This window comes from Odontomachus brunneus, unplaced genomic scaffold, assembly GCF_010583005.1.
Source record: "Odontomachus brunneus isolate Ranch 3 - 2012 unplaced genomic scaffold, Obru_v1 Obru_scaffold_107, whole genome shotgun sequence".
NCBI classification, from domain to species: domain Eukaryota; kingdom Metazoa; phylum Arthropoda; class Insecta; order Hymenoptera; family Formicidae; genus Odontomachus; species Odontomachus brunneus.
This window is the reverse complement of record NW_022639557.1, coordinates 1,061,515-1,075,543: the sequence shown is the minus strand read 5'-3', so window position 1 is coordinate 1,075,543 and position 14,029 is coordinate 1,061,515. Positions and strand designations below refer to the sequence as shown.

Below are 14,029 nucleotides of genomic sequence, written 5' to 3'. Positions count from 1 at the left end.
AGTCAAATATCTCGAGTTGTTCGGAAAACTAATTTGATAACGAGCGCCTCCGCGAAACTTTAAATTAAACCTCGATGTTTTTCGTGCGGAAGAAAATATCGTTTATGGGGCAGTAAATAGATAAAATAGAATTCGGTCTATATATTGACCTCGAGGCGCGCTCGTTCGAATTATTTATGGAAACTTCTATTTATATAGGACATTGAGGTATCGTTAGCGCCGTTGATTATAAGTCCCGACGAAGTAGACTATGACGTAACCTTCAGGAGAGAGAATGAGTCTGCGGCATGCTCGGTATATCAAATGCGGCTATTGCACGCGAGACGCCAGTTAGACTGCTCCCCCTCCCTCCCCCCTCCGACCGTTCAATTTTCACGGGACTTCTTTATCGGTGACGCGCGAGATGCATGATACGCGAATAAGCCGCTCGGCCGAAGACTACGAAGGCGCGCTCGATGGAAACAGGTAACTGGATTTCCCAAGGGATAATTTAGCTCTGTACACGACGCTTATTAATTGCGCGAGAACACCGTCCTCCGTCCGGCCCGGTGAAATATTTCACCACGTGTCAGCACTTCGAGGACTTTCTCGGCGCGATCATCAGCGCGTGTAAATCTGCTCACAATTTGATTTCTGTCGAAAGTTGCACGGCAATTCCGAAGAGAATAGAACAGCATGCACGCGGAACTTTCTTAGAGTTTTGCAAGCGCAAACTGCCCGTGCGAATTTTTGCATTGACTAAAACAGGTGAAATCGGCCGTTCGACCGGTCGCGCTTATCGTTCCTTGGCGTGACATGTAACATTTTGTTAAACATCTTATTTCCGTTCAACATTACATTGTAACGAACATCGTTATGTCTGATTAAAGATGTCTTATTAACCCTTAAGCGGGCGCGCAGCAGTATTCTATTGATTGATTTTTCTGAAAGATTACTTACGACGTGCTCTCCTATTACAGGCTTTCTTCAACATATTCTTACGGTATTCTTCAACATATTTTACGATATTTTTTAACATATATTATTTTTTTTCATGAAGAAGTCACTCACGCGTTATAGTCGTATCACACTAGCGACTCGCGACTGCGGCTGTGGCTGCGATTATGTCTTTTGACCAGTCAGAAAGAAGCTGCTAGCTACTACCGCTTTTCTCATTGGTCAAGAGACAATCGCAGCCGCAGCCGCAGTCGCTAGTGTGATACGGCTATTAGTCAACTCTCAATGCAATAAGTCACGTTTTACGGTACTTCGTACTGTTAGTCTCCAATATTCTGAAAGGTTCGTTATATGTTACTATTATTATATTTTCATATTTTTATATTGATATATCCCTATTTAAACAATTTTAAATATTTTTAGTTATCTAGTTACGGCCGTGGTCACAAGTTTATGTAACATAAATTTAGAAATGTACAAAATTCTAATGTTACATCTTTTGACAAATATATTTTACTTTCTTTTATGGCGTATTTAAAATTTTTTATTACAATTTTATGACAAAAATAAATTATAAATTTGCAATACAACACTCAGTATCGCGCACGCCCGCTTAAGGGTTAAATATTGTATACAGCGTGAAGCTATTTTCAGCATACATTTTCTTCACCCTATCCCACTCTTTTTCCTCGCGTTCGTGTACAGTTCACTATGATCCAAAATATTTTGAACTATTTAGAATGACATGTGATTAAACAAAAGTCAAAGAAAGAAAAGAACATCCGAATTTCACGGTTGTAAAGTAAAAGCACAATTTCTGGATATTTGTTCTAGTGGCGTTTTATATAGCATCCGCACATAATAATCTATACTCGTGAAATGACACAAACGGACTTACTTTCAGTCAATCACTTGGCGGATTAACCCCGTGCGACCATTAGAATCCTCATAAAGGTTCCGCAGGATGCCATATACAGTGTTACGCCATTCAGGTTTTCAGTCACGCGTGCATCCCTGACGTTCAGGTAAAAACGTTTCACGAAATTCTACTGTCATCCGAGGGACTGTCACAAGGTTGAGGAAAGGAGAAGAACAACCAAAGAAACAACGAGCACGTCTGGCGCAGTCACGTCACTTATTAATTGAGCAGGATCTTACAATAGACTGCGCCACGACACAGAAAACTTCACCACCGCAGAGTTTCCATGACGATGGAAGAAGGGAGGCGGCCTTCGAGTGGTGGTAGATTTCTTGCCACTTCCACCTGTGCTAACCTACCTACCTGCCTGCCGGGCGATGCACGCGGACGGAACGCTGTGCATCGTGTGTCGTGTGTGGCGTGGGGAACGTACTAATTGTCGGACGTTGCCTGTTTCGTTTAAAGAACGCGCAATTACTGTGCGGCATCGAATTTCCATCCTTGTCGCGGTGTAACGCGCGTAACGTTAGATGATAGTTGTCGTCGGTCGCCGCTGGGTGTTTTTTCGGCAGGTCGTTTGAAACGCGTGATAGACTTGTTGCGCTTCCAACTGTTTCAAAGCTTTGTTGTCCAAAGTGACCACTAAGGATTGTAACCAAAACGGACGACAACAGTCGTGTTGAAAGGGACTCGAAATATTCAACTTAACATCTCATTTTCCGTAATGGTTTAAATCCCGTGAAATCGTACAAATCGTCAAGATCATTCACAATATTATTTGGAAAGTCCTTCGACCTCCAACAAACCCTTTTTTCATAATTTTTTTAGCGTATTGTAATGACTCTTTCAAATAAAAAGAAAAACAAATTTCTCTTATATAAGGATATATATCGACAGTACAAAAGTGAAAAATACTTTTTTTAAATGCATTTATAGATATCTTAGAGAAGCTTGAAAAAGATACAAAATAATAGAATTTGTTTTAGACCATTCTAACGTCCAAACATATTTCAGAATATGTACTTCGACAGCATAAAAATGAAAAGTATTTCTTAAATTTATTATAGACATCTTAAAGAAATTTAGAAAATGTATAAAAATAACAAAACTTGTTTTACACACTTGTAACGTATAGACAGGTATACATTTTGTTTCTCATCATCTCGTCTGCGGCACTATTGTTTGTTTCGGAGGAGAATTTCGAAGGCAAGAAGTTACAGTCAAATTTGCAATTTCCCTGTCGATCTAGCGTTTCGAGCGACAATCTCGGAAAATTGATGAGAATGGCTCGTTTGTCCGAAGATGCATTTTCAGAGGTCGTTAGCGCAAAGCGGATTAAGGCTCGGTTCCGTTCTGCTTACAGCGGAAAGATCGCCGGTCGTCGTCTCATTCCGTTCTCCACACTCTAATACCTTCCTCATATCAACGGCTCGTAACCAGGTTAATATAGTCTAGCTCTCGATTGCGCGATTATCACGCGAACGGAGTCGCGGAAACGATGCACCTTGCTGGCTCTTCCTTCTTTTCTAGTTTCGGATATGCTGAAAATGCATTTTTCAATGGCTGAAGATGTGTTTGAAGGTGATCGGTAGAGCAGATTCAACGAAGAGCGGTCGAGCGAGATTTAATGTAGAACTTGTTACGTTATCGTGTAATCTGAATAGGACGTCATCTTCATTAAGATAGATAATAAGTTAGATCTTCACTTTATAGCTTAATTTACACCTTTGTCAGAGCAGTGAGTTAAGAGAAACAAGTTTTCTTTATCAAGAAATGAAGTCGTTTAAACGACTTGCTTCACCATAATTTGCCTCATCCAGAATTTATCATGAAGAGAGATAGATTGTTGAACTTATAATTTATGTACAGAGATACCTCTCGAAAGTGAATAGACACCGTGAATTTTGTCAATAGTCATTTATTTACGTCAACTTGATGGAGTGAGACAAATGACTGTTTAAACAAAAATTACGGTGTCCAGTTACTTTGAGACGTCTCTGTGTATAGTATATATAGAATCGCGTGTACATATAATATACGACACGAATAAAACATGTAGCGTGTAATTAATGTTCGACGCGTGCTTTTGTAATTGCGCGTATTCGCACGTTTCCGTTGCCGCGTCGGAACGTTATGTTCCGTTCTGACTACGTTATAATTTTAACGATCTCCGTATACACAAGCGGTAATTAATATTCTTGATATTACTCGAACATTCGAATTGTCCGAGGCAAGAGCACATTGCATAAATGCGTATTAATGTAGGTGCGGGTGTCACTGTGGCGTACCACCGAGGGCTTCCCAGGATTACGGTGCCTCTTCCATCCAGGAAGGAACATTGCTCGTTCACTATGAAGCCGATCACGCATACTGTCGGCAATTTGTTGGACATGCTAAAGACGGAGGATCGCGGCATCGATCGAGCATGCATAACATCGTTAGGTGAGACGTTACTTAGAATTCATTTAACGAATCTTCTCGGCACAAGCGCAAGTCCATTTTCGCGAGCGTGATATGTATTTTCTCACGAACCTAATGGATTTTCTACAAGTCAAGGTAATCAGTGATTGCGTGGAGATAGCCAAATTTCATCGACCATCATCAAACATTTTGACAGCAGCATAGTAGAAAATTTTCGCTTGTCGCCGACAGAGAGAAAGATTTCGCAAACCCGCTTAAACGATATCTGAAAACGAACTCTCTTTTTATATAAATCCGTAAATTTTCATTCAATATTACAATTATAGTCTCTCTATAACTGTAACGGTATATTATAAATATTCCGAGTTGAAATTTTGATCCTACTTTCAGCTTTACTATTTCATTCAACATCTATTTTGATGCTCTAAATCCTATATCAATCTCTTTTGATTCTATTTAATCTATCCGAGACGAAATTTTGATTCTACTTTCAGTCTGACTATTACATTCTCTCAGCACCCATTTTGATATTCTGAAGTCTATAATTAAATCTATTTTGGAAAAAAAGAAAGTACTAAAAAAAGTAAAAAAGAAAATTTCGAACATCATCAGAGTCAAAATAAATTGTATCAAGTAAATTGTGTCAAGAGGTAAATTGTATCATTAAAATTAAATCTATTTTGCTAATTTAGTTCTTACTACGTTTAATATTTAAAGTTTAACATAAAGCCAAAATTTCGACTCGGGATTTCTTTACAAGACGGTGATTAAAACTGCTAAGATGCAATGATTTAAAAATTGTAAATATATGACTAATCAAATTAAAAATTGGAAAAATGCAAAGGTTTTTATAGAAACAGAATTTTAACGAAGTTAAAAATTAAAAATATTGTCAAATTGAAAATTTCTACGAGATCTATCCTTTTCACACCCATCGATAATCTTATTCCGGAAACTTCACATTTCCAATGAGTCCGTCAACTTTTAGATTTTGATTTAAATCAGATAAAATAAGTCATCTCTCTCTCGCGACAGTAAATATTTGAAGCGTCGTAGACATCGACATGCGTCGCAAGTCAGACAGATTTTCGCGATTTTTGCGCAGCAAGCGACGCGAGATAAAAATTTTCAACGTCCTTCTCTCTTTCAGATGGTGTCAGGATAGCTTCCAGTAACACGATAGAGTCACTTTTAGAAGAGGACTTCAAATTAATAATAAACGATAACGAATACGTCGTTGCGCCGCCGTTGCAAGAAAGGTGCACGATAGTGAGTTATCACGTGAAAACGAATTTTCCACCGGCGTTATCCTCCTATGACGATCTCGATCGAGCAGAATATTGAAACTAATATTATTTCAATAGATTGTAATTCTCGTTCTCGTCGACGATACTTCGGTATCGTCATTCACTCAAAAAAAATGTTTTGCTGGTCCAAATAGGATTCTAAATATCACAGTTGAAATGTATCGCTGTGTTCCGTATTACCTAGAAAATTGTCTAGAAAAATAATGTTCTAGAAAAGATCTGTGATATGTAGAATTTGCAACAGTAGAATTCTAGCAATATCTGCTGGCAAATTTCAATGGATGTGAGGACCCACATCCGTTGTCTCTCGTCGCTAGTATTTTTTGTCTATCAGTCGATTTTTATATAAAGTATGACTGGCTTTTATCTAGAAGGAAAAGAGACTTTTTGGCTAAATTTCACAGATATTTCAGACAGAACTTTTGTCTCTGTCATCTGTATTGGCTAAGTACAATATATATCGCGATATTGCAGTGTTTGCTGGTCATTTATCCATCTTAGCCAATTTCTTGTATCTAGACAATTTTCGCTGTGACTGCAAGACTATTTTTGGAGTGTTTCGGTTCGTTTGCTCGCACTCTTATCCTCTCGAGTTCTATTCTACAAATATCGACAAACACATCTCATTTTTACAGGAGAACCTGCAGAAACTCTCGGACGTGCAAGCGCTCGTCAACCAATTGTATGAGTCGTTTCACGTGCGCGAATATAGTGCCGATATGGAGAGAGCAGTCATTGCCGAGCTAGAGGATGTTAGATTGCGGTTAGAACCCCTCGAGCAGGTAAAAAAAAAACATTTCAAACAGTTCAGCTGCCGCTTCCAGTTTCCACATTATCTCGGATGCGCATTGCGACATATGGCTTGCGCAACACTTTCTGCGCTCACAGCAGAAAGAGAGACACGCTGCGAAATAGCAATTTCATTGCATTTGTTAATTGATTTTATGATAATTAAACGAGATGTACGTCAGTTTCCCATCACGAGCGCACGTAAATCGCACTAAATGCACGCGCGCGCACACACACGCTTCTATTGTCCGCCCTCCTCTTGCTTTATCCCCGGGATACGACTTTGCGACTACTCTTCTTAATTGCCGTACTCTCGTGCGTTCTAATTAGCGCACTCGTGGCAAAAGGAGAAGCGATATTTTTCTAATCCCGCCTTTGTGCGCATTGCCGTTCGTCGTATACAACACGGTTATACAACGCATACGAGAGAGGAAGAGTTTCTTTAAAATATTCCTTGTGCGCGTTCTGTTTCTTTATCTTTTTTCTCTCTCTTTTATCTTTGTCTCTTTGTGAAACTGAAGATGAAACGCGGCGTTTCAGTTTCCTCGTTTTCTCATTACTATATTTAACTACACTTAACATATACTCTGCAAAATGCAAAATGAGTACGTAGAGCTGAAAGTAAAGTAGTATTTCGCGACGTAAATCAACTGATGCTTTCCTTCGATCTTTTCAGCAACTGTTAGACATAGAGAACGCCGCTTACAGGAGGGCGAATTTCTTCATCTGGACGTTTCTAGTCATGATGTCTATTCAATTCGGCGGTTTGGCCAGATTAACCTGGTGGGAATACTCATGGGACATAATGGAACCCGTCACATACTTCGTCACTTACGGCACTACTATGACGTGGTTCATCTATTATCTCGTGACTAAACAGGTTGGTTCCGCAGTATACATTCGCGGGACTTTTTATCGCGATAATAAGCTACTTCTGTGTTATCTGTTCGCAGGAATACATGCTGCCGGACGTATTGAACAGACGTCACCTCATAGTTCTTCACAGAAGAGCGCGGAAGGCCGGTCTCGATCTTGACCTGTACAATTCGCTAAAAGACCGGGCCTACGAGTTAGAAACTACCTTGAAAATCATTCGCGGTCCATTGCACGATTATAAGACTCAGATGGAGCGGAAGCAACGTGCCAGGTCCAGCTCCAGCAGCTCAAGATCACCTAGTTCCTCGCCCAGTCCCAGCCCCAAAAGAGACGTTCCTAAAAGATCCGTCGCATCGGAGGCGAACGACCCGCAAAAACAGCCTTTCGGAGAGTATAAAGTTTAGTCGGAGACTCGATCTGGAGAAGGCGCGTAATTCGAGCCGAAGTAATGAGTGAACGTATCAACGATCGTCGATCGCCAAATCGACGCTACATCCGCTTCCAACGAAACGCCGGGTGGAAACTTGAGAAAAGATTTTCTCAGATACGACAAAAGCGAATGCACTCAGGGTAAACTTTAATCCGCGCAAGGAATCGGCGTTTACACCGCGCAGGGACTGAGACACTTAGAAGGAAAGTATAATTTATTTTTACGTAAGGAGGTGTGCGCGCGAAGTGTGATAGACCAGATCTCGATTTAGTCTTCCAAGTAATATCGACGGTAATCCTCAGTGCGCATTCAACAGGCATGGAGAATGCGGCGATTGTCAAATGCTCAACACTGTCGACGTATTTGGAAGACGTTGGAGAAAAGAGATAGGGAAAACGAGCGCGCTACTTTGACCAACTTGGCGCGTCGAATTTGCATTTAGCGACAGAAACATTATTCACTTCTTGAGACATGTTGAGGTATCATAAATTTCAAATTATCTTAGCGCTTTACCGGTCGACCTTGGCATCGATCCGACGATATCATCATCGACAACACTCGATACGTTAACATAGATAACAAGTTGTGTAAATTCATAATATTATAAATCGAAATTGTGTGAGTAGCTGACCACATCAAAGAACGTTAAGCGTTTTTGGAAGTTAAGGCTCCTGGTATCTCGCCGCAGAATTCTTGATTGATGACGTCAGAATCGAGAAATGCTCAAAATTCCTGACAACGTGACAAAGTAAAGAGGAAATGTAGTAAAAAGGAAGGTTTCATGTCACGTTAATTTTACGTTATCTTATTGATTGTTAGAATAAAAGGAAAATGTTCAAATTATTTTAGAGCTGTATTTAATCGATACTAATTTTTATTTTTTAGATGTATTTTTTTATTTAGACGTACTTTGCAGGAATTTTGGGCATGTATATTCTCGCTTCTAACGTCATAAATGAAAATGACAATGGCGAGAGATCATGGGTCTTAATTGACGCGTAAGCAATCTATCGGTATGATGTAAAACGTCCTACTAAAACTTACCAAGAAAAGTGATGTATTTCTACAAAACACGCAGTAAAACGTTAAAATCGCTGTTGTGTTTGGAATCAGTAAAAATTACGAGTCTCTACAAAAACACGTGTTCTTACTGTTAAAATACATATTGCGAAAAAATTAAAATATTAAAGATCATTGCAAAGAGATAGAATACCGTTATATAGCTACAACTTACAAATTAATTAAATTAATATGCAAAGTAAGAGCGCGTGCTTCTCTCGACTTGTATTATTTAATGTTATATCTCTTTCTCCCTCTCTCTCTCTCTCTCTCCCTCCCCCCCCTCTCTCTTTCTCTCTCTCTCTCTCTCTCTCTCTCTCTCTCTCTCTCTCTCTCTCTATGAAAACATAGTATCTCTATACACAATATTTTAAAATAAACGGCGGCAGAAAAATCTATCTACGAGTGTTGCAAGAAATTTTAAAAGAGATTCTGGTACAAGAGATTCTGATAACCGGTAAATTTGAAATTGTGCATAATATTGAAAATAATACTGTTGGTTGTTCACAAAGTGGTATTATGTATCGACGTCGCTGTCGTCGTGCTCGACGTTGATGTTGTGTTGTATATACACAGTTTTTCATGAGTCAACGAAACCGTATGTTAATCATTACTAATAATAACATATATGCACACTTCAGAGTGCGTCTTATTAGTTATAACGTTCTGTAAATAACATCAATACGTAAAAATGTTAAATCATCTCCCTTTCCCCTCTCCTTTCTCTCGTACATTCATTTTACACTCGAACGCTACCGTATGGATGAAAATCCATCCAGAAAAGTAAAGATACGTTAGTATTACTGTGATCCAGAATTGTAGCGAAAGATAGTTTAATATAATCGCCGTTATGTAGGTTAAAAAACTTAATCGTTACCCTATGGTATGTATATTGATCACAACTTACGAAGATATTCAATGTTCCTTCGAAACTGTCATCAAACAATTTCTAGTTCTTAAATAATCAAAGCCATGCTTCACAGAGTATTGTCAATATAATACGAGAAACAAAGACACCTATGTATTACTGTCACCTTGACACTGTAACCTTTTGATCGCAGCACCACGATTAACGCTAATGTTACTGCAACGCTATTCTAGGTAGTTTTCACGAAAGAATTGTAAATAATATAATTGAACATTCGTAATTCGCTTCGAGATTTTTGGCATGAAACTTCTCGCTTTTGTCAAATCTATATCCGTGAAGTTAGTTTTAATCCGCAACGAATTTTGGATTTCTAATTTTTACGGCACTTAAGGCTCTTGGCTATTTACCGCTATTGATTATTTTGATTTATGACGTCGGAAACAAAAACAGATATCGCAAAAGCGTATCTAAAATTTCTACAAGGAGAGTAAGTTGAAATAAATTTATCGAAACAGCAGGTTAATATACCCTAATCCATACAACATGTCCAAAACTCACTCTATCCAAAACAATAGGTCCAAATAATATAGATGTAAAATACTTCAAACTTTCTCTTATTTCTTTTCTCAATAAAATTCTCCAACTTTCTTTTTGCTCTGACAATCAAATAAATCAAATAATTATAAAATTGACAGAATAATGAGAAAATGTAGGTTAAAAAGAAAGATTGCATGTTACTAATTTTACAGATAATTTATTGATTGTTAGAGCAAAATTTATTTCAATATATTTTGTAAAAATGTTCAGCATTTCTTTGCTTTCAATGTTATCAATCAAAAATTGCATGCTGAATAGCCAGGAGCCCTAAAAAAGAAAAATATTCAATAATAGAATAATTTCACGCGCGCGCGCGCGCGTTAATATTACGAAATCTGCAATGGATCTTATTGGGATTTCAAGTGAATATACATCATCGATTCTTTGCAAGACAAACATACATGCTTTAACTAAATTATTTCAAGGACAGTTTGTATTTTGTGAATTTGTATATGTAACACACATTTGATATAACTTTATATCCTGATACCGTATTCACGCGTATATCGCACCATACTTCAAGTATTGATAATAGAGAGAGTCGCGATTTAAATTTAAAAATATATTAGGAATAAGTTAAAACAATCGTTAACATTAGATGCCAATGCTTTTTTACAACGGAGGACAAGTCATAGAGATCAGCGTACGTCGCGTATCTTTGTCTAATGACGCGCAGAGAGAAGGTCACGCCGCTCTTTAGTGACTTTATCCTGTTTCACGCAAATATACTGTACCGCTTGAGTACACAAAGTTAAAAGTATCTAAGAGTTTGTAGCAGATAACGAGCGTAATTTTCTAGAGTAGCACGAATGAAAGTATCGCTTTCCTATTTCTGATAGTCATCGCGGAGCCATCTTCCTCAAAAATATTTTGTACTATTCTTAGAGAATATTTCGTATAAAAATCTTTGTACAAATATATATATATATATATATATATATATATATATACGCATATACAAACACACACGAACACACATATATACATCAACACGACCGTACACATACACACAGGCACACGCGCATCAGCACACACATGTACATTACGTATACAACTTACTTATATTTTAGTTCGGGAGTGATATTGCCTTAGCGCATTTTCTCCGTAAGCTTCAATGCCTAATACTCGATTCGACGCATCGATAGATAATCAAAGAGCTAGTTGCGTTTAAGATTATTGTATATCTATATACACGCCACAATATAGTGTACATAGGTACCCTTGAATCTCAATATAAAGCGTTCAGAGAGAGAAGGATTCTTGCGAGGCCTCCGTGCAAGATCTCCAATGCCAATTACTTCATTTCGTCTTATCGCGCAAAGAAACGATCGAGCATTGAATCCGTATTAATCAACGTCTGATCGAGATCTCATCCAGACGATTTCTAATCATTTTTATATCTGTTTTATATATCAGCGTGTGTCACTTTGTGATACTCGAGCCATCGCCAAATAAAATATGTGCGTCCAATTCGGTGAATATCAAATTTAGAATCCGGCTCTCTGTACACAGAACCGAGTGCGCTGATTCTTTCGATTCGCTCGCATTCACGAGAAGATATATATCCTGACACACGCGCGAACGATCGATTCTTAAAAAATTCTTAATGAAATTGGACCATATATTGTTAATTGTGTGAGGGAGAGCGACAAGATGTGTTTCGTGAGTGTTATAAAAAAGAATTGATAACTGTGAGCGCAGCAGGCGGCGTTAAAGCATTCGATTATTCACAGACCGACATATTAATCTTAACACGTGCACATGCGTTTCTGGTCATTAACATGAAACTATTCCAGTAACAGAATACTTGACACATTGTTCACATTTCTTTGAATACTTTATAAGTAATAATAACGTTTACGATAAAAACATACTTTTTCTCATAATTTAACTGCATGATATGTTAAGTCTATTATATCGGTCTGTGTGTGTGTGTGCATGTATGTGTGTACATAAGATCAGTTGTTAAATTGCATTTGCGAAACAGTGTGATTGAACGAATCTCGTGTTTTCAAATATATATCTCAAATAATTGTACGCGGCACATCGGAAGAGAAATATGCTCGACAACAAGCGCACCTACCATTGTTTATTTGTATTTTCACATGTGTATACTACCACAGCGAGTGTATGAATATTTATTCAAGGCGGAGATGTGCTGTGATTTACGTCCAATGTATTTACTTCCATACACATGTGAAGAGAATTGGAAATAAAATAAAGATATGTACAACGTTAATCATTGATGTGGTAAACATCCTCACACGTACTTTTCAACATTTCTACAACAATTTCATGTATATAAATCAATATTCAATTTACTTATTATTAATATGTCTACTTCCATGCTGATCTCCACTGATTATTTTAAAACATAATTTAAGTTCGTTTGTTCATCAAGAAAAATACCTGTGAACCTGCAGCTCCTACTTGTGCAAAGTAGAGGCTTGTCGTCTGTACCAAGGAAAGTTTTCGGATCCTTTCCCGGATTGGTTCGTCTTTATGGCCCTTTTGTATTTCCCCACTTTGCCCAAATTTTCCTATTGATATATTCTGATTGAGAAAAGTCATTGGCGACAAGAATCAGTATAAATAGACACAGAATCCTTCTTGCTAGAACATTTCGAAGTGTTGAGACGCAAAGAGCTGTTCGTGTTCTGCTCTGTTCAGATATTTCGAAATTTATAATAGTGACGAGCAATTCTTGTCTTTCAAGAGTTTTGTGTCTTGTTGTTCAAGTGTCAAGTGTCTTGTGGTTGTTTAAGTGTCTAATTGTTATATCTTTAAAATCAAAATTACACAAGTTCCAGCACTGCACAGGACACCACGAATCTACAGAGAGTCAATCGAATCATCGAATGTAATTCCTGCGATATAAGATACGTCGTACCGCAACGAAGACAAATGTAAGTATCATAAAAAAAGAAAAAAATTATCAATTCTGTCGTCCGTGTAATACGAGAAAAATATAATTTAATCTTCAGTCATATAAATGTGGCGTCTATTTTTAAAGAAACGCAAATTTTAAAAAACACAATATTAATGTCTTTAATAGCTTCCTCTTTTCCTCTAGATTTCCTAAAATTCCGAGCACTTCGATAAATTTTAACAATAGCTTTCTTTGACTAATTGTTCGATCTCGGCGTTAATTTATTTCGTTAGCTTCCACAATTTGGAGTAGATTTTGAAAATAGCTTTGGTTAACTATTCTTTTTATCCCATCACTGATTCTTCTCGTGTTTCGAAAAATATGAGATATTTATTGTGTAATAAATTATTGAACAATTTAACTACTTAATTAATTAAAAAACAAACAGAAAAGTTACAAAATGATATATAACTTCTTTATATAGTTCTGAACATATAGTTAACTACACTTTCTTCTTTTTTCTTTTTAGTCATCGAAGGAAGTCAGGTCTAAAATCATATACAGGACCAAATAACATAGCAATGTGATTTAGTTTTCAAAAATGATAACTTCCCACAATGGGAAAAGGACGGAATGATATTCCTGAGACGGAATATTATTTGGAAATCAATCACGTCCGAAACAATAAAGGAAGAATCCGAAAACACAAAAATGGACATTTTCCAAAATAAGGTATAATTGCGTTATTTTAACCATTACTTGTCGATATTATTAAGTGAAAATGTCTCCATGAGAATATATAATATGAATAACTTCGATATAAAATAGTGTTAGATAATAAAATAATTTTTGTGCACATCTTACAAACGTTCTCAATTTATTGCGATATCTTTATATATATTTATATATCTTTTTATATATATATATATATATATATATATATATATATATATATATA

The 14,029-nt window shown here is 37.2% G+C and overlaps 2 protein-coding genes across 2 annotated transcripts in view; one reads left to right on the top strand and one right to left on the bottom strand.

Annotated features, from left to right (window-relative positions):
• Positions 1-2,110, bottom strand: part of LOC116849113 — a 36,616-nt gene extending 34,506 nt beyond the window's left edge. The window contains exon 1 of the mRNA XM_032825939.1: positions 1,835-2,110. The gene's annotated coding sequence lies outside the window, so the exon portion shown is untranslated. The remainder of the gene's footprint in view (positions 1-1,834) is intronic.
• The window catches only part of LOC116849114 (calcium uniporter protein, mitochondrial), a 69,360-nt gene extending 56,919 nt beyond the window's left edge, over positions 1-12,441 (top strand). Inside the window, exons 3-7 of the mRNA XM_032825942.1 lie at positions 4,121-4,297; positions 5,427-5,545; positions 6,219-6,365; positions 7,049-7,252; positions 7,326-12,441. Coding sequence (XP_032681833.1) covers positions 4,121-4,297; positions 5,427-5,545; positions 6,219-6,365; positions 7,049-7,252; positions 7,326-7,652 — 974 coding nt within the window. The 3' untranslated portion in view covers positions 7,653-12,441. The remainder of the gene's footprint in view (positions 1-4,120; positions 4,298-5,426; positions 5,546-6,218; positions 6,366-7,048; positions 7,253-7,325) is intronic.
• Positions 12,442-14,029: the final 1,588 nt, after the last annotated feature.